Source organism: Phaethon lepturus, unplaced genomic scaffold, assembly GCF_000687285.1.
Source record: "Phaethon lepturus isolate BGI_N335 unplaced genomic scaffold, ASM68728v1 scaffold8189, whole genome shotgun sequence".
Classification (NCBI taxonomy): Eukaryota; Metazoa; Chordata; class Aves; order Phaethontiformes; family Phaethontidae; genus Phaethon; species Phaethon lepturus.
In genome coordinates this window covers 1-19,784 of record NW_010561208.1, presented here as the reverse complement: position 1 = coordinate 19,784, position 19,784 = coordinate 1, and the positions used below count along the sequence as shown (strand labels likewise).

General features: G+C 40.9%; 1 protein-coding gene across 1 annotated transcript in view; it reads left to right on the top strand.

Moving 5' to 3' along the window:
- PITPNB (phosphatidylinositol transfer protein, beta) overlaps nucleotides 1–15,905 on the top strand; it is a gene marked incomplete at its 5' end in the record, with an annotated part of 33,262 nt that extends 17,357 nt beyond the window's left edge. Inside the window, 4 exons of the mRNA XM_010293924.1 lie at nucleotides 2,675–2,752; nucleotides 7,904–8,014; nucleotides 10,365–10,487; nucleotides 15,214–15,905. Coding sequence (XP_010292226.1) covers nucleotides 2,675–2,752; nucleotides 7,904–8,014; nucleotides 10,365–10,487; nucleotides 15,214–15,264 — 363 coding nt within the window. The remainder of the gene's footprint in view (nucleotides 1–2,674; nucleotides 2,753–7,903; nucleotides 8,015–10,364; nucleotides 10,488–15,213) is intronic.
- Between the last annotated feature and the right edge of the window lie 3,879 nt (nucleotides 15,906–19,784).

The window sequence follows — 19,784 nt, the reverse complement described above, 5'->3', positions numbered from 1 at the left end:
CAGGAATTGAGCGTTAGGGCTGTATGCTGAAGCTGTCATACATGAAGGAATATATTTGCTCTTTTTGATGTCTGTAAAAAGGACACATGCTTTATTCCGGTAAAATCATGATTAAGTGGGGTTTTTACTAAAATTCAGATGACAAATACTGCTATTAGTCTTTCTGCAATAATAATTGGAGTGGACTTAACATTTCAGTGTTGCTGAATTTAAATGTTAATGTACAGTGCTTATGCTGATTCCTTAAGTGGTCCCTGTGAAGTAGATAGTATTTTATCTTAGCACCTGTGGGAGTACCTTGCTAAAGTTGGTTGGCTATTATTTGGGTTCTTTAAATAAACGTACTGTTTCGGTTTAGAGGGAGCAATAGAGGAAAATACTATTTTATGGAAGTTCATAAAACATATTGATTAGCAATGTGATTGAATGTCTTTGACTCACTTAGAAGTCTCTAGGAAATATTTCCTCAATTCTGAAAGTATATATTTGAATGCTTAATATGGAAGTTTATCTGAATACCTATTAATGCTTTCTAGATACATTAATTACAGAATGGCTGGGGGAAAAAATCTATTAAAAGGTTTCTTCAGCCTATTTTAATACATAGTGTAGACAGGTACATTGTAAGAACTGGGAACAATGTGAAAAAATTGGGGAGAAGAAAGTATCAGAGAATAACAGCTGATTTTCTGTAAGTGAAATCAGACTTCTTTGAGAGGACCTCATGTCAAAACGGTTATGAGAGCATTAATAATTAATTTGTGTAGCCTTGCTCTGTGGATTTGGAATTTCAGTCTAGAAGTAGCCTTCGTTCCTCCGTGCTGATGGAAGAATCTAGAATTAAAAACTGGAGTGTCACATGTGATTTTCAATACTTCTGACAGCTGAAACAATGAATTCATATAATAGCTCCTCAATTTTATATGCACTAGTACTATCTGTTGCATTCCAGTTACATGAGTTAACCATGAAAAATAGGGAAATGGAACTGTTTTAGGAGAGCTGAGGAAAGTTGATTGGAATTCTTTCATGTGGATTATTTTTCCCAGGTTTGTTTGGATTTTCCTGGTGAATAAATACGGAGAATAAATACGAAATCTCTTCAGAACAACCGGAGAAGGAAATACTTTTGCACAGTTCATAATTCATTAGTCACTAATCACCACACGGTGCAACTGAGGCTAAGAATAAAAGTGGAGAGGAATACCCAGTTACATGATCCTCTGTAACGGAAGAGGTTATATCTTTTCCACAAAAAAACCCAAAAAACACAGAATAGGGAAAACGAAACTCTTCACTGCTTGAATTGACAGCTCTGTCTTGGGTTATTTGCATCCTTCCATAAAGCATCTGTTACTGGCTGCTAAGGCAGAATATTAGATTAGAGTGGTCTCCTGTATAACTCCATCTGACAACTCCTGCTCTGTAATGTTACAGTGTTCGGGTTCATTTTACATGTTCATGCCTTTGTCTGCAAGAACTTTGTAACCCGGTCCTCCAGGGAAACCGGTTCTTCAAAACACACTGCTTCTGCAGCAGAGATGTAGTTAGGTGATTTCAGTATGCCTCAGAAGAAACATCAACATTTCAGTTTGAATATTCCGAGTGCCTTTTTTTAAATTTATGTCTATCTTGCTGCTGATGGTATTTAATTTTTAATATAGGGGGATGCATCAGGAAGGGGAAGGTTTAGTTTTAATTTATCTTAGAAGCAGTTGTGAGAACACTCTGATGCAGGAGTCGAGGGGAATACCAATAGCTGTTTTTCTAGTGGTATTTTTTTCTCTGTGTTCTGCAAATTTTGTCCTTATTGTTTTTAAAAAAAGACCTTAAACTCTGCTAAACTTTCTTGGGCTTTTGTGTAGCACTTACCAAGCATTTGTTCTGCTTTAACCTAAACTTTTACAGTTCTCCTTGGTTGCATGGGTGTAATGATAGTCTTAGGTTGACATTTTTCATACATTGTGTAAACCTTACGTGTTCTCAGTTACTAAGGTTAGGGTTTTTAATCCTTTCCTAATTTCCAAAGTAGCATCTTTATCAAATAATCATTTCATACCCCTCATCAGTAAAATTAAGAAAATCCATATGTTGGAAGGATTTGTCATTTGCAACTCTATTGATACTAGCTTTTTTCCCCACTGTATACAACTCGGTAGGCAGTGATGTCTGTTGTAAAGCAGTGACACTTGGACTGCTGCCGTGTGCCCTCTCTGTGCTTAGCCTGGTGATGTCTCACAGATTTGAGATTATGCTTTCACTTATGCCTTCCCTTTTTGTTCTGCGTTCTCAGGAGTGGACATAATGTTGCAGCTTGGAAGATGTTAGCACACTGGTTTCTGTATTATTGCTTTCTCTTCCCCTCAAAAGTTTACAGGATAGGATAGTGTATGTCGCACAGTGTGCATGCAGCACGAGAAAATTCTGACCTAGGAGCAGCCCTGGCATGCTATCATAATATAAAAAGATAATGAGCAGCACTGGTGATGATATGTAGTGAATGAGCGGGTGTGATGGAATATTCAGCACAGACTTAAATCAGACTAACTCCACCCATTCTGCTCCAAACCACTCAGGAAAATCAATTTGGTAGTCTTGAACAGAAGCTTAATACAGTGGGATATTGAATCTGGCTGTTTTTTTTTCTGACTCTCAGGGTTTTTTTATATTATAGGACTACAAAGCTGATGAAGACCCTGCATTATTCCAGTCGGTTAAGACGAAGAGAGGACCATTGGGGCCAAATTGGAAGGTACTAAGAACTGATGTTACAACCTTAGGAAGTCTTTATCAGCAGAAAAAAAAGTTCACGGTGCCTTAAAGACTAGCATTAGCAATGTTATTCTTAAAACAGAGGGCAGAAATTAACTACTACTTTTCTTTTTTGTATTCAGTTAAAATTTCAAATGTGTTAGTAAGCAAAAGCACTGTGTGCTACTTTTTTAATAACACTACTAAAAACAAAGCTATGCAAATGAAATTGGATTAATGTTATCCTTACTCACGATTGACATCTGAATATACATTACAGTGAATTCCATGTAAGTCATCAGCCTGCTGTGGTAGCCACTGGAGGTAACTTAAAATGCAAAAAATTAGTTGGAAACTTCCTTACGTTTAAATGGTTATAACTCTGTTTCTTAGAGCAGGGTAAAAGATAGTACATGTGCACGTTTTATTTAGAATTACCAAAAAACTTGCAGAAGATAGTGGCAACTAAATCTAAGCCTGTCTTCACCTTGCCATATCGAATATCTAGGTATTTTTCACTTGTGTGGTATGTATACAAAATGCACATGAAAACCTCCAGTATTTCATCATAAATATTTTCCCTCAGTGAAATAATACACGCTGTTTGCATTTGTGCATGTGTGTGCGCATGCATGCACAGATGCATCTGCTATGTTCTTGAAATTTTCAGTCTGGAGTATGTAATTTGAGTTGGTTTGGGAAATAAGTTTTCCACATTCTTTTGTCACTTACCAGTTTTCTAATAAACACAATTGTGTAACCACGGGAAGGTGATTTGATCAAAACTTTATTTCAAGGTAAAGCCATCTGGCCTTTTACCAGGGCTGCAGTTACCCAAGCCTGTATACTGGAAATTTTGTTTGAAGTTCATTATGCAGGCTGCTTGCTTAACATCATCTCCTCCTCCATCCTCAAGTTTGACCAAAAATTTAGTGTTTCAGATTTCCATGATGTCCTTACTGGGTAAGTCTATTTTAATGTGAGACATTACATTCCATGAAAGCTCTTCAATATTAGTATTACCTTTCTGCATGAACACATTATGGAGTTACTCTTATGTGGCTCTCAGTATAACTGCAGCGTGAAAGCTTAGCGATTAGTCATGTCCAGTATGAATTTGCTTTGCTTACATATTCATCTACAAGAAAGTTGTGCTTGAGAACTGACTCCTTAGTAGGCAGCATAAGTACTGGTGCAGAATATGTCAGTGTCAGATTATGTATGTCACCCCTATATACACGCCTTTGGAATGCCTGTATACTTAACAATTGAGCCTAAACAGTTGCAGCATGCGTAAAGATGATCCTATCTTGAAATAACTTTTCACAGAGTCTTTTGCCTGAGGTCCTCTTCCATTTCCTCCAGAACCTTGCTCTACACAAATTCAGAAACAAATTTCCTGTGGACCAGCATATACCGCATGGAACCCAACAATACCTGAACAGCAACGCAAAACTTGTCAACACATCCGTGCCCCAGTCACAAAACACATCCTTCCACAGCCACCAAAATTCACGTATATATGCCCATCCCAGAAGGAAATATACTTTGTCTGCTACACCAGATATCCTCATAGAACCTGAGAAGCTAGCTGTTGTATACTAAAATGGATATACAGGCAATTTGTTAGGAGTAGGCCCTTAGTTACCAATTAGAATATAGTTTTTCACTTTTGTCATTACCGTGAATGAACGGTCTCATTAACAATAGCATCATTTTACTTCTTATGTTTAGTCTGCACTGTGATGAATTATGCTTAAGTAAATGCTGAGGTTTTTTTAAATGTATTGCAAATGATGCCCCGGTTTCTTAAATTTTCTTGTAAAAGCATTCAGTTTTTCATTACCTAAAAAAGTTATAAATACAGCATGAATGTTTCTGTCCAAATACAGTGTGAAAGATGTGCTCCGAGAGGTGTGAATTTTCTTCTCCTTCACTAGCTTAGATGTCACCGTTAGTTTTTTTGCAACGCAACAAGATGAGCATCAGGTATTAGAGTAGGATGCATGGGACCAGCAAGCTCTCGGTCTCTAATTTCCTATCCTAAAACGTGGTTGTGCAAGCAGAAAGTAGGCAGAAGATACACCAACTTTCTGCTATCAGCTTGACCTGGGTCTTAAGTGTCAAATGACTGACCTCTGTCTGACATGTCTGACAGAGCAGAGTCCCTATTTCCCACTGCATTGTATCACACTTGTTCTCAGCTGGCCTGAGATCATAAATTGAAGCAGCCTGAACTCGAGGACTTAAAGTGTCTCTTGTCCCACTGTGGACTGAGGCTGTAGTTCCAGGGGCATGTTCATGTAGTGCTGACTATTCACTCCTCTACTTTCATATGTGCTGGTACAGTGGTTTTAATGCTGCATGGCATTAACCTAAGGAAAAAAGTAGGGAACCAGGTTTTTGTGAAAGGATGGGAAACAATATGGCAGCACAGGAGCTATAACAGGACCACTGAAAGTTTCAGTAGAGCGGAAGGAGCGTGGGCTGCTGACCCTGACACTTCACTGCCGTTAAGCTGCATTACCAGAAGAAAAGCGTGCGAATCTACCTCTTGGGTGCTCTGCATACTTCAGTTTGTCTTAATGAGAGCTGAGGGTACAGTTGATGTATGTATGGTGCTGCCATAGCTGTTCCTAGTGTTGTCTTTTCAACATGATGAAAAGTCATCCTGTGACAGTCCAATTGTATGGACATAAAAATAATGTGAAATTCCATCTGAACACCAGAAAACACTTTTTTACTGTGAGGTGCTCAAACACTGGAACAGGTTGCCCAGAGAGGTTGTGGAGTCTCCATCCATGGAAATACTCAAAACCTGACTGGACATGGTCCTGGCAACCTGCTGTAGGTGACTCTTCTTGAGCAGGGCTCCTGCATGTGGTGATCAGAGAAGGTCCCTTCCAACCTCAGCAATCCTGTGATTTTACAATCTACACATACCTACAGAGTCTTAATTCTTCCCTTTGTGTGTCCCAAGACAGAAAATAGCCCTGCTTCAGAAAGTTTGTGAGCTTATAAGTAGGTGGAGATTGGTAGAGTTTCTAAGTGAATTATCAATATTTTCTTCCTTGGGTTTTATATTTTTACATAGGTTTCTGCCATCGGCTGCTGTCAAAATACTGAGACAGGTAGACCTTTAGTCTGACTTGCAGGTTTGTCCTGGGCCCGAGCATTAGCTAGAATCTCATGGAAAAACGAGTATATTGCATGTTTCGAGATGGTGATGAGGGGACTCATGTATCCAGACTCCCAATATTGTAATACTCTTTCTACCTGGGCTAAGTATTCTTGCTAGCAGGGTAAAATTGTCACAGGGATTATTTTTGGAAACCGTGCTGAAAACGTGTGTCCTGCCTTAAGATGTTTGTTCTCCTTCCTCCTCAGGAGGGAAGCAGGAGGCTGATGCAGAAATGGCCTGTTCAGGCCTCTGTGACCTAAAGAAAGTGGGGAGTTACTGGTTTGTTTTTTAAAAATAGCTGTAAAATGAGGAGGAGAACTTTGAATGCCTGGAACTGGCAGCACTGAATTTGTGTGTTCCATTTAGTTACTAATACATGGATATAGACTTGTGCTCTTTGGGAACACCAAACAGTAGCAGTTTTTTTTTCTCTCATGAATAGAACATCAGTGTTCTGATGATAATTGGTTTTCATTTAAGTAGTCTCTGGTGATAAGTATTTGTAATAGAAATTCTGTTTAAGTAAATATGCATTATTCACCAAGATTTCTAGATGTGTTAGATATACCTCGCAGTAAATCTTTTTACTGTGTGCATGACCAACAGGAGTTGTCCATTTCATTGTTGAAAGGAATCTAGTTTTAAAATGCTGTAAAGTATTTCTACTTAGAAATTTGTTGTGGATATAAAGAATAAAAATCTGTGGGCTTCTTCTAGTAATTGCTTGTTATTCAAGGCAAACCACAGATTTATGTTTTTTTAATATATATATTTTTAAGTGAGTATCTGCTTCCTTTTTTGTGTTTGTTTTGTTTCAGGTTTTTTGTGGGAGTGTTTTTTTGTCCTTCCTTATTTTTTCTTCCTTTTTTACAAGGCTTGGAGTAACCTAACATGCTTTGTTAAACTAAAAATATGATATGGTCTCATATTATGTAAATTTGACTGCATGAATTGTAGAAAAATGATGTGTATGATGTTAACAGGTACTTCAAAATTGTTTGATGTAGGAACTATAACAGAATCCTAGGAATTATAGGAAATGGTGGTGGATGTCTCCTGAATTTACCTCACTTCATTCTTCTTGGGATCCTTCTTTTGCACAAAGTCCTTGAGCTAGAGCTGCTTTCCAAGCAGTCTTTGAAGTGGAGCTTTAGTTTGTCTTAAGGCCACCTACTGCTATTGATGATAAAGAAGTGTTTTTCTCATAGTAGCAGTCAGAAAGTCTGTAATTCATTATGTGAAAATGAATATGTAAATTATGCCCCACAGCTAGAAATTACCTCTACACCTGGGTAAGACGTATCCTTCTGGCATTGTCTGCAGGAGAGGGATGCGAGGGGGAGAGGAAGAGGGGAGACCATGCCAGTGTCTGCATGGGCAGAGCAGAACTGCAGCAAGCTTAAGTTTTACGCTTTTGTGAGAAGCAAACTTGCGGGGTGGTTATGCACTTTTTGTTATCTGAATCTTTTCTAGTATCTATGTTTTCCACCCTTGTACTGAGCAACTTGATACAACTCAGTGTTGCACAATAGACCAAAAAGTAAGAAACAATTTGGTGCTAGCTATTATAATCAAGCTTCATTGTCCTTTCAAAATGTCAGAAAGTGTATTACAGTGGAAGTAATGAAAATTAAATCCATGTTAAGACTAAGATTTACAGTATATGTTTGCAGCATGGATGGAATTGTCTTACAGATTCAACCTGATTGTTTGTTAATCCCTATTACCCTATGTTCAGAGTACAGTGCTAAGTATTTACTAATATTTAGAGTTCTAAGTATTATGATAAGTTTAATTATACTCAGAATTATAATTTATAATCGTTATAATTTAAATAAATTAATTTACTGTAAATCAATTGCATTTATAATTCTACTCTAATACTTACAATTGTAATTTATAATAATTAAATTAATTTAACTGAAGTAATCTTTAAAAAATTAAAAATTCTCTCCCATTATCCGTAAACAGAAAGAGCTAGCAACTGATGAAGAGTGTCCTAAAATGTGTGCTTACAAGCTGGTGACTATCAAATTTAAATGGTGGGGATTGCAGAACAAAGTTGAAAACTTTATACAAAAGGTAAGTGCTTCTCCGTTGTTGGGATGTTGGTAGGGAGGTGGAATTGGAGGGCAGGTAGGTAGGCAGGATGGTTCTGTGTTGACTTGAGGGGTTTTTGAGGAGCAAGAGTGATGAAGTTTCCTGTTGCTTACGGTCAAGCAACTTCTGTTCATTTCTTCAGCAAGTACAGCCATTTCTGTCTTGGATCTACTAGCGGTGGTGTTTTGCTGGTGGTACTAGAATAACTTTCTAAGTTAAAAAAACAAAAGTATAAGTGTGGAGTCTGTGTTATGTAGGTTTAACACTCGATTTTGTAAGCAACAACACTTGCCAGGAAAAGAGTTCTTTGATTCTTTTTTTTTCTCATAAGTTGAAAGTTGCATAAAACATGTGCTGGTGTTTCTCTAGTATTTTATGTTCTAGTTTTCTTATGAAACTGTTCTTGTGTTTCTGCTAATTCTAAAGTTGTTTGTTTTTTTTTTAATTGAACACTTGCAAAACCAGGTATGACGCAGGTAGAATCCAGTGCACTAGGATTTATTTGGTGGTTGTGGTGTTTTGTCAAATTATGCTTGCGTCTTATTCCATTACTACTGTATTATCAGGATATGAATTGTAAAATTTTTTTTTTAAAGTATGACTGAATATTTAGAATGTAAACTTACGTGTAGGCAAAGTGTTTAATCTAGACCATCATGCTAGTTCTTTCCAATCCAGACAAAATGTGCTGTAACAATAAGTTAACCAAAACATGATATTCCAGCAACAATTGTGCATGGTGTTTCCTCACAGACAACCAACACTAGACCTTTTACATTGTGGTAACTAGGGCCCTTAGCTCTGAGTGGACCACATAGCTAACTGCATGAAATGTTCATGAATTTCAATGTGATAGCAAAAGAGAAAAGCTTCAAACAATAGTAATTGAGAATGAGATGCAGAGAGTAGCTTGTGATGGCCACAGTACAAAGTAAGGGTAAGGAGACATGGGAGACTGTCTTTAGTGTGGTGGTGGTTTTGGGAAACAGTTGCCCATCACACATTTCAAACGGAACAGTGTTAGGGAATAAGCTGAGCAGAAGAGCCAAGGCTGGTTCTGTGGTCTGATGTATTTGAAGATATGAGGGGTTTTTTTAGCCTTGCTTCACCTGAAGCTGATTCTTCAGCAGAAGTTCTCTCTCTCTGCTAGTTGTTGAGAACCATATGTTAGATTGATTAGCATTGTTTTTGAAGACAGTCAGCATCTTGAGCGATGCAAAATCTGAGAGCAGATGAACAAGACGTAATTCAATACATGCAGAAGTCCAAGTTTTAGTAGTAAAATAGATTTCTGTGTTGTATATACACAACTACTTTTATCAGAGCAGTCAGAAGCAATACTGGTAATTCTGCCAATTGATTGGTTTGTATGATGCATCTTTCATCATCCAAGTCACCATTATAAAAGTTGAGATTCCAAGGCACTAAAGATGAACTGAACTGTCAAGTCGCAGTTCTTCAACATAATACAGTGGGGTTTTGGGGACGGCAGGTGTTTTGAAATGTAAAACCTACGCGTTTAAGTAGAAGAGGTACAGTGAAAATATTCTTACTGTGATTGATTGTCATAGTTTAGCCCCAGACAGCAATTAAGCACCATGCAGGCGCTCACTCACTCACTCCCCCGTGCCCCAGTGGGACAGGGGATAAAATGGGAAAAACTCGTGGGTTGAGATAAAAACAGTTTAATAGGACAGCCAAAACCAGGACATCAATTCAGAACACAGATATGCATACTTTAATGAAAGGGCTGTGGAATCCTTAGCTTGAATATTTGTACTCTCAAGGTTTTTGTACCTTTGAAACTGCATGTCAGATATTACTGGGATGCTAATTTGGTACAAATTGCAAGTGTGCCATCTTTGGAGTCAGAAACACTTCCCTTTGTGCTTCATTCTGGCTTTAGGAATTGGCCATTCTTCGTTTTTTTAACAATGAGCACAGAACGTGCAACAGCTCTGTTGTAGATTTTTTTTGTACAGTTCATGCTAAATATTCTAGCTGTTGTGATGCTACGTTTATTCTGTCTAGTGCTATCTTGGAGAGCTAGAACAGATTTTAAAAGGATTCTTCAGCATTTTGAAGTAACTTGAATTGATGAACTTTCTTGAGACTTTTTTGATAGTGAAATTTGTTCTTTTTTTTCCCCCCATGTTAAAACATGTGAGAAATGAGATGATTTTAAATTGGATTCAGGAATGTGAGGGGGCTGAACCTGTAGCAGTGTGAAATAGCATGCTCCTAAAAATTATAAATTGAACAGCTGAGATCACTTCACCAGTCTTTGGCAAAATGTAGACCTATTATCTAATGCTTGTTTATCTTCTTAAAGCAAGAAAAAAGGATATTTACCAACTTTCATCGCCAGCTGTTCTGTTGGATTGACAAGTGGATTGATCTGACTATGGAAGACATTAGGAGAATGGAGGATGAAACCCAAAAGGAGCTGGAAGCGGTAAGCTTTTTTTAAGTTGATGTTTGTGTGCTATCTAGATTTACCTGCTTGGGAATTGACGCTAGTTATGTTGTGTCCATGCCTTTTTGTGTGTTTGGGCAATTGCTGGTGAGCATTACAGCCCCTTTAGTGATTCTCCTGTGCAGACCCATGCAATTCAAGCTTCTGCATACTGTGTTGTGTCAAGCTGGAAGTGGCTGTAAGGTAAATATTTCTGATGTCACTAAATCCAGAATGTCTGCTCTGACCACCTCTTTGTTTATGGTACCATACCCGTTGCACAAATCCCATTCAGTGCCTTTTTACCACTTGTCAGTTAGAATTCAGAGCTCTCATCTTTCTTTTCCATCATGAGTCTTGCTTTGTTTCGTTTCTAATCATCATTAGAGCTGATTACTTTTTCCTCTTCAAACATGTAGCCTGGCCTGTATCAGCACTAGTGTGGCCAACAGGAGCAGGGCAGGGATCATGCCCCTGGACTCGGCACTGGTGAGGCCGCACCTCGAATCCTGTGTTCAGTGTTGGGCCCCTCACGCCAAGAAGGACGTTGAGGTGCTGGAGCGTGTCCAGAGAAGGGCAACGAAGCTGGTGAGGGGGCTGGAGCACAAGTCTGACGAGGAACGGCTGAGGGAACTGAGGGTGTTCAGTCTGGAGAAGAGGAGGCTGAGGGGAGACCTTATCGCTCTCTACAACTACCTGAAAGGGGGTTGTGGTGAGGTGGGTGTTGGTCTCTTCTCCCAGGCAACTAGTGATAGGACAACATGGCCTCAAGTTGCGCCAGGGGAGGTTTAGATTAGATATTAGGAAAAATTTCTTCACTTGAAAGAGTGGCCAAGCATTGGAACAGGCTGCCCAGGGAGGTGGTGGAGTCACCATCTCTGGAAGTGTTCAAAAAACGTGTGGATGTGGCGCTTCAGTACATGGTTTAGGGGGCATGGTGGTGTTGGGTTGATGGTTGGACTTGATGATCTTAAAGGTCTTTTCCAACCTTAATGATTCTGTGGTTCTGTGATGTCTTCAAGCAAGCTTGAGTATGTCACATGACAGCTGTTCCACTCATCCTGATTAGCACACCAAAACTGAGAATTTTAAATTGTAAGAAGGAAGTCAGTAAAATTAAGGGGCTTGAGATAGTATCCATTTCCATGCTTTAGTGGCTGAGAGGACCAAATACCTATAGCCTAATCTGTCTTTGGACTGATGTCTAGAAGGAAACTCATCCATAGGGCACCTTGTCTGCTCTTTCCTTTAAGAGGTAGAGGGACATCACAGGCTAGGCAGGAAGCATTCTTCTGTAGTGTCTTTCCAGAGCATGACCTTTGGCATGAACCTTTCTCATTATAAGTCCTGCTGTTTTTTTAAGTTCTTTGCAGTCTTTGGATTTGCAATTCTATTTCCTTCCTGGTTTGCCAATTGCTTTATGCCCCAAACCCTTTCCTTCCATTGTCTTGGTTCTTTCAAGACACAATATGTCTTCAGCTATAACGTGCTTTTTTGCACAGTTTAAGTCATTTAGGCTGCCAGACATCTTTAAACAGATTGCCAGGTGCTTTAGACCTACTGTTGAGAGTGGTTCTGAAGTGCATTTTGTGGTTTGTGCCCAGCACATCTTTTCTTTTAGTATCAAAACTAGCTGTAGCGTCTCCATCCCCGCTTGTTATGCTCTCCATGTTTGGACTTTATGAACTGTGTGGAGCCATCTTGCATTGTGTAGAGATGTTTTCTGGATTTGGAAGAAGTGTTTCTTCACTGTTCTGCATGTTAATAGGTAGATGTTCTGAGCTGGTAAAACCAAACTTTCTTTTCAAATAAGCTGAAGGCTTTGTCAGTTCCCAGGATATGCTTTAGAAAAGAACGATGTTCACTCGCTCTTTCAAACCTTGTGCTCTCTCATTGGCATTTGGATATTTTTGATTATGGCAGGTGTTCTCTCAAATCACATGGATTTCTTCTTGAGTTCTACTTTATGCCAGAACCTATTCCTAGAGCCACCTATTTCTAGGTGTCTGTGAAGGAGGAAGAGTAACCACTTTCCTCTCTATAACTGATTTTTGTCAGAAGCGTTTTCTTTTGCACACCCATAGTTCTTTATTTGGAATGAAACGGACTTCGTCCAATTTATCTGAGAAAGGATAGTGGCAGTGTGGGGAGTGCATACAAGGTATGTACTGGAGAGACTAAGCAGCAGTTGACGCATCTGTGTGCATGAGAAAATTTCCCTCTTGTGTCTCTGTGGACCGTGGATGTTTGTCTTGTAGAGAAAGTTCTGTTTCACATTTCTCACTGGTAAGTAACTACTTTTAAATACTTTTTGCAAAATATTTGCTGCTTTTTAGTTCTTACCTAAGCAAAACCCAGATCACGTGTTTCTGGGTGTAACATTTATCCTTGTTCTTAAATATTAAACATTTATTTGCTATTTTATTGTTTTGCAAAACAATGCAAATAGTTTATTTCAAATAGCTTGTTGTGTAAGACTTTAGCATTAGGAACTTAAGTGTATTACTTGTTCAAAAAGTCAGTTTTTCACAAGATAAATGTATTGATTAGTTACACTAACACAGCTTTTCCACGTGTATTGTGAAATGTGAAAGGAGCGGGGACCTACTGTTAAAATACTTGTTTTTTTCTCAACTGTTATAATAGGGGTATCTACAAACACCTATAAATGATGCAATTTCAAGGTTTTTGTGATGAAATACATTATTGGAGAATAACCTAAAGGCAAAAATGTCACTGCCAAATAAAATATGAATGCCAATTTTATCCCAAATAATTTGGTTTTATGTTTCATAGTCAACTGCTTCATCCATTGTGTTAAACAGTAACTTTCATTAAATCCCAAGTATACCACAAAACTTCTGTTTCATGGCAGGGACCACTGGGAAGTGAGCATGTACTGATAAGGTGCTTAATATGACAAGAATGTCTTCATGCTTCCATCCGTGCAGAGTAGTCGTCAGCTTTTTTGAGTGTGTTGCACTGTGCAGTTCTATGATGCTTAAAAACAAACAACGGCAGAAAGCAAGCCTAATAATACTGGCAGCATTACATTTTCTTACATGCATTGCTTTCTGTTGCTATTCCCTTTCTCATTAACACCCTTTCTTCCTGGTCTGAGCTAATCTTTCTCTTCGGATTCTGTGCACATTTCGGTTCTTTGTTGGTCCTGTTCTCCATCTTAAGTCGATTTTTATAGTCAGGATCTCTGCGTTTGTTACTTTTTTTGTTACTCTCTGAATCTTCATCAGTGTTCTTCCAGAGTTTCTTTATCCCAGCCCATCTTTTTCTCACTATTTTTCTTTCTCTTTCACTTACTGGTTTATGTATCTATCTCCTGGAGATGAGGAGCACCTGTACTTCATTAAATACACATCAGCTAATCGGTCCATGGTAGAAAAGCATCTGACCCTGCCAAAGCACTGTGACTGGCCTACCTCATGTCTTTGTGAGGGTAGAGATGCCACATTGGGTATTTCTAGCAGCGTGGCTCCATGCTGAAGCATCACGGGCTGTTAAAAATCTAAGAAGCATCATTTACAGCTGCTGTACAGTTCCCAGGCTTCCCCACCAAAAAGAAACTGTATACCCCTGTCTCCAAAAACCCTCAGCTGCGGCTGAGGCTGGTTCTGGTCCTGGCCAGGGAGAAGCAATCCTAGTCATGTAGAGCGTTACTTCTCTCTTACTAACCAACAGTGCAATAGGTTCTTTATGTGGTAGCTCACAGTTTTATTTTACGTTTAGATGCGTAAGAAGGGTTCCGTTCGAGGCACTTTGGCTGCTGACGTCTAGAGGAGTTCTCTGTAGGTTCTGAGGCAAATCAAGCTGTGTAAGTCAACTGCTGGATGGAAAAGGAGAAAAGTGATTAATGTTCTGATGGATGGGAATGGCTGGCAGAATAAGTGGACATACACCCAGATAACACTTCTGGGCCTTACCTCCCTCCTGTTTGATGACCTTGTCATCAACATTTGGAGATGACCTTTGGTGTCCAGGGTGCATAAGAGACCTCCTCCCCAGTCAGGCACTGTAATAGGCTGGGCAGGTGCTCAGGTAGGGTGGCAGAATGCCTGAGGCATTGGCCACGTAACCTGGTTCTTCGTGCTTACCTAGCACAGAAACCCAAAGTGTGTGACCTGTTGTCATCACTGTGCTGGCACTGCGTGCTGAAGCCTGCAATTAGTCTTCTGGCACAAATCAGAAAAGTAAAAAGTATAATTTTGCTATGCGCTGTGTAGCAAAGTGATATGTGGACTTAGTCCACATAATTTAGGGAAACTGTGGACTGTCACCTTCAAAGCTTCTAAAGTTCTTGAAATCCAGTTCCATGCAGGTATTCGTAAATACTAAATTGTGTTAAAACTGTTACTGTGGGAAACAGGTTGTCCAAGAGTTGCAAGCTTTTGAGTATTTGCGTCCAGTACTTTAACGTTGGTGTTTCCCACTGTGACTGTTTTAATACTGCAGATGGGATGCCCAGCCAAAGCAGTTTTAAAATCCTGCTGATTAGCATGAGGCTCCTCAGAGACTGGCTCCACCAGTGAGGACAGCACCCAAATTAAGATTCCCTGACAAGTCTTGCATTGCTTTGGTACAACTTGCTCAGTCCCAGTGATGTTTTGGCTGCCCTGCCCTATTTTTCTTGGAGATTAATAAAACTGCCTATTTGGAACTTACTGTTTGAGGAAACTATTAATGCTTAATTGTGTATTTTCTTTCTCCACAGTTACGTAATCAAGGCCAAGTCAGAGGAACAAGTGCTGCCAATGATGAATGATGATGGATTTAACCATCTCATGCAGTGTTGATATACAAATGTGTGTGTGGATGCATGATTATTTGTATATAATTATATATACGCACATGCATACTGAAGGGGGTTGTTACAGTGTCTCCAGGGTACTATACCTGTCCTCAGCAAAGATTCAAAGGAAACTGCTTTCAATATGTATACCTGAAGCAAATAAAAATCAACTGAGTAGTGTCATTTAAAGGATGAATTAACTGCAGAATTATGCTAACTGGTATGTTTCATGAATGTCAATACTGGACCAATTTATTCCCTACTTGTTTTTTTCCTGTCTTGAGTCACTCTGCTATAACTTGCCCATATCTCATTGTAAAGAAACAGATTCCAATAAGTTAATTTCAGTTTTGTGTCTTCCCTATGTGATTATTTTTGGAGTAGGAACAATGAATGTATTTATAGCTATTTATTTCTGGATTGTCATTATCCTATAGTCAAATCAGAAAAAAACTTCTATTACTGGAAATTGGAAGACTTTTACTGTTGAATAAGTTTAGCCCAGACTTTACCCATTCACTGATTTAAAAGAAAAAAATCATGTTTTATTGGACTTTTGTACATTGAAATGCTAATGTTTTTTCTTCATTAAAATTGGCAAGATTAAGGAAAAATGGCTTGTGATTTATAAAGTAATTGCAACTTGAAATTTTCCAGAAGCTGACTTTTTAGACAAAGATACTGACAATACGTGTAGAATATTTCAAGTATATCTTAGGCTGTGCAGTGAAAGTGAAGGGGGGTGATAGCCCTTTCCCGAAGTAATACTTCCTGTTAATGCAATTGCTGTTTTCCAGAGTTTCACTTTGGAAGCTATGGTCTTGATTTCACACACATTACGCAATGGAATATAATTGTGATTTTAGCTCTTTTCATGTTGAAAATACACTTTGAGAGATGTATACTTTCAGATATGATGAAAGTTTAAATTGTAGCATCTGACATATTTCTCTGATATTTGTTAGAGTAGACACATAAAAGAAAAGATGGTATAATAATGACCTGTAGATAACTCTCAAATAGGGAAAATGTCTTCAGCATTTTTTAAGGAAATAGAGCATATCGTAGATATATATTATCAAAATGCTTGCTAGATCAGAAACAAATTATTTTAAAAACACTAGTTAGATAAGGTTCTTTTAATGCCTCGTTTCCTCCCCAGAAGCCTCAGTGGGGCAAGCCTTGCTTAAGCTTCCATCTTCATAATCTCACATGCATCCCGCGTATTTTGGAATCATTTTGGACCTACCTTGCTTACAAAAGGAGTGATCTGATTCCTGTTACGGGCAGTGACAAAATTTTCCTAAGCTTCCAGGGTGGGCCAGGTCTGATGTGTGACTTGCCCTGCCGGTGCTCCTGTCTGCTGCGCGTGCCAGGCACCGATGTTCTGCCAGGGTGTGGGCATTTGTACCTCTCTCCTGTGTAATTTCACCCTCCTACGCTCACTGCTGCAAAATTTTTTTTTTCTTTCTGGATTAGCAGTTAAACAGTTATTTGTCCTCAGTACCATCAGGAGGTTGGTTTTGTAAATATACGTAGAGACGCACGCACGCACATACACACACACACACATATGATTTTAAAAGTTTTTGCAGCCAGGAGAGCTGCTGCACACCTGGGAACCCAAGGGCTCAGTTCTCTCTTGAGTGCTGGAATACGAGTCCCGCTGTCATTGATGGGAGTCATAATGCAAACTGAGGGAAAGGGACCCTACAGCTTCTATGTTTTTGGACTAGTTGTGAAAATTTGAGAGAATCTTGTAGTGAATGTAAAATGTTTAGTTTACTTTGGCAGTCTCTGGTGTGACCTACAGTAAAACAGTCAATGAAATTTAATTAAATAAATTTGATCATAAAATCCTCTGTCTCTTGTCTTAGGTATTAGTATTTGCAGTTTGCTAATGAGCTGGCATTTAGTTTTATTGAACCATACGAGAAGGCTGGAAGTCCTCTAAGGATGCGCTCCAGCGGTTGTGAGCTCAAACCTGTGTTTGAGTGTTAGTAGCGATCAGGGGGTGGCAAGGGCTTGGTGGGAGTTTTGTTTTTGTTTAGGATTTCAAGCTGAGCAGCACATGCTTAGCTGGAACCCTGCAACTACCTAGGGCAGGGAGGTGCTCTGCTTTTGTTGTGTGTTACGACTGCCTACCTCAAGGTGCCAGGCTGACAGTTCTGCAGACGCTGCTGTTCGATGCTCTTGGTCTGCAGTGGCTCTCTGGTCTGTGGCTGTCTTCGTGTTTTAGAGCTGCTGCTAATTCTGCATCTTGCCCATGCAAGGAAAGGATCACCCCGCTGTGCAGAGAGGGCAGGGTGGTGTAAGGAGGAGGCTGCAGCGCTGCCAAGTTGGCATTAGAAAATGGAGCCGTTGGAAGTCACTTTGCCCAGTGCAGAGGCCCATTTCCAAAAGCATGGCTCCTTCAGACTGAAGTAGTGAACAACTGCTCTTGCAGAACACCTGAGGAAGGGGCACGTAAATTTGTGGGTCTCTCAGCAAGGATGCCTGAGAAACCTTTTAAGCTGAGATAAGATCCTATGAGTATAGAATATGTATGTGTGGGGTATGGGGGAACAGTTGGGCAATTACAGGCCCGTTTAGTCTGGTGTCAGTGGTATGCAAAGCTTCAGAATAGACTTCTGGAGAAATAATTAAAAATGGAGTAAGGAATGTAAAATGAACAGAGGCAGCTGCAAGTAGGTTGCACCAGGTGACTGTGTTACGTGCCGGAGCCCTTGGCGGCGGTCCTCAGAAGAAGGAAGAGCTGTTCTGGATGGGGAGAGGTGAAGCCACCCGCAGCAGCAGTGGTGGGGTCCGTACGCAAGAAGGGGGCTGCGGGTGGTGGGTGCCCCCCGAGCAGTGTGCCGCGCTGGCGGTGGCATCCCGCCCCAGCTGGTCCCATCTCTGTCCTCACGGCTCTCACCCAGCGCTGCGAGGGGGGGTTGCGGCTGCCTTTGCTTCCCAGGCTGCGGCTCCCCGGGCCTCTGCGGGGAGGGCAGCGAAGACGGCAGAGGCAGCTGCTGGAGCCCAGAGGGGCTTGTGGAGGAGCTGGCGTTTCTGCCGGACACCGCTGGCCTTTCCTGGCTGTGTCAGTGGTCAGGTGCATCTCTGGTAGGTTAGCTGGCCTCGAGATGAGGAGCAGGAGCTCAGTAATGCTGACGAAAACCATTGTCCCATGGGATGAGAAATTCTAGAAATGGACTGTGGGCTGCTGAAGCTGCTGGATTTCAGAAACCGTTTGTGATTTTTAAAAGTTTTTTTTTAAATATATAGTCATTGTTAGGTAGCACGGGGTCCTCTTGCTCCCCAGTCAAGTCCCAGTAAGTGCTGCAAGAGTGGAGCAAGAAGAGACTTTGTGCTTGGTAAGTACCGGACAAAAGCTTGCCTCTTGGTGCCCCATTGGAAGCTGGATCTGGGCTCCCTCCCTGGCTTCAGCTTTCTCCTGATGGAGCATTCCAGTAACGATCTAGTGTTTATTTTGAGTATTGAAGAATAATCTAATTGCTGGAATGAGGAAGAAGTGATCAGAATTGTGGCATGAAAAATATTCTGTTCAGTCACGTAGCTGGTAAATTACAGAAAGGCTTGAGAGTAATGGCTGCTTATTGCAAGGCATTTTGCAGTTCTTACAACAGTGTAACTTTTTCTCTTGGGTCCCAGTTTTCAGTATTTCCTGACAAAAGATGGCATTAAACTGGCATCTGCGTTGCTGCTTGGAATTGTCTGCAACAAGGCTTTACTCCTGCATTTTTTTCCCCTCTTCTCAGCACTTGTCACATACGAGCTACCACTGACGAGGTAGCTGGCACTGGGTTTATTGCCTGTCCCTGCTGACCGGACATGCTCAGGGTTCGCCCCATGACCACAGAGGCGGCTGCATGGCTTGAGAACGGCCAAGGGACCCCAAGCCCGGCAGGGCAGCTGGAGCAGGAAGGAGCTGCTGTCGCCCCTGAGCGCTGGGACGCACGGTGGATGTGTCTTACGGGATGGTGGAAGTGATTTCCAGTGCTGCGCTAGTCCAGAGAGGTACCAGGGAGGCACCGCATGCCCCTACAGCAGCAGCTGTGAGGGGCGGAGGGTCTGGCGCTGAGGCTCGGTCCGTGCGGGAAGCAGGCTGGCACCTCAGCGGGTGGAGGCTGGCTCGGGTGAAGAGCAGCGGCTGCAGCAAGAAAACAGTTTAGACTACTTGTTTTTCTGCTTTCAGAAGCAAGTATGTCAGCTGGAAGGATGCTTATTTTACCTGGGCAAAAGTCAAAGGCTGCATATTAAATAGGAAGCAGGATGCACGCGCCTCCGTCCCTGTTCTGGCGTTCGGAACCTGCAGCAGGCACTAGCCAAGGGAGATGGAGCCCGTGGAGCCCGTGCCCCGGGGCGAGTCACAGCTGCCCCTCGGCATCTGGGGCGCGGAACTTGCCAAGGGGGTGTTGGTGCGCGTCTGGGCGCTGCCGAGGGCGGCGGAGGGTCTGGCTCCTGCTGCGGGGGCGGGAGGACGGCGGCTGCGT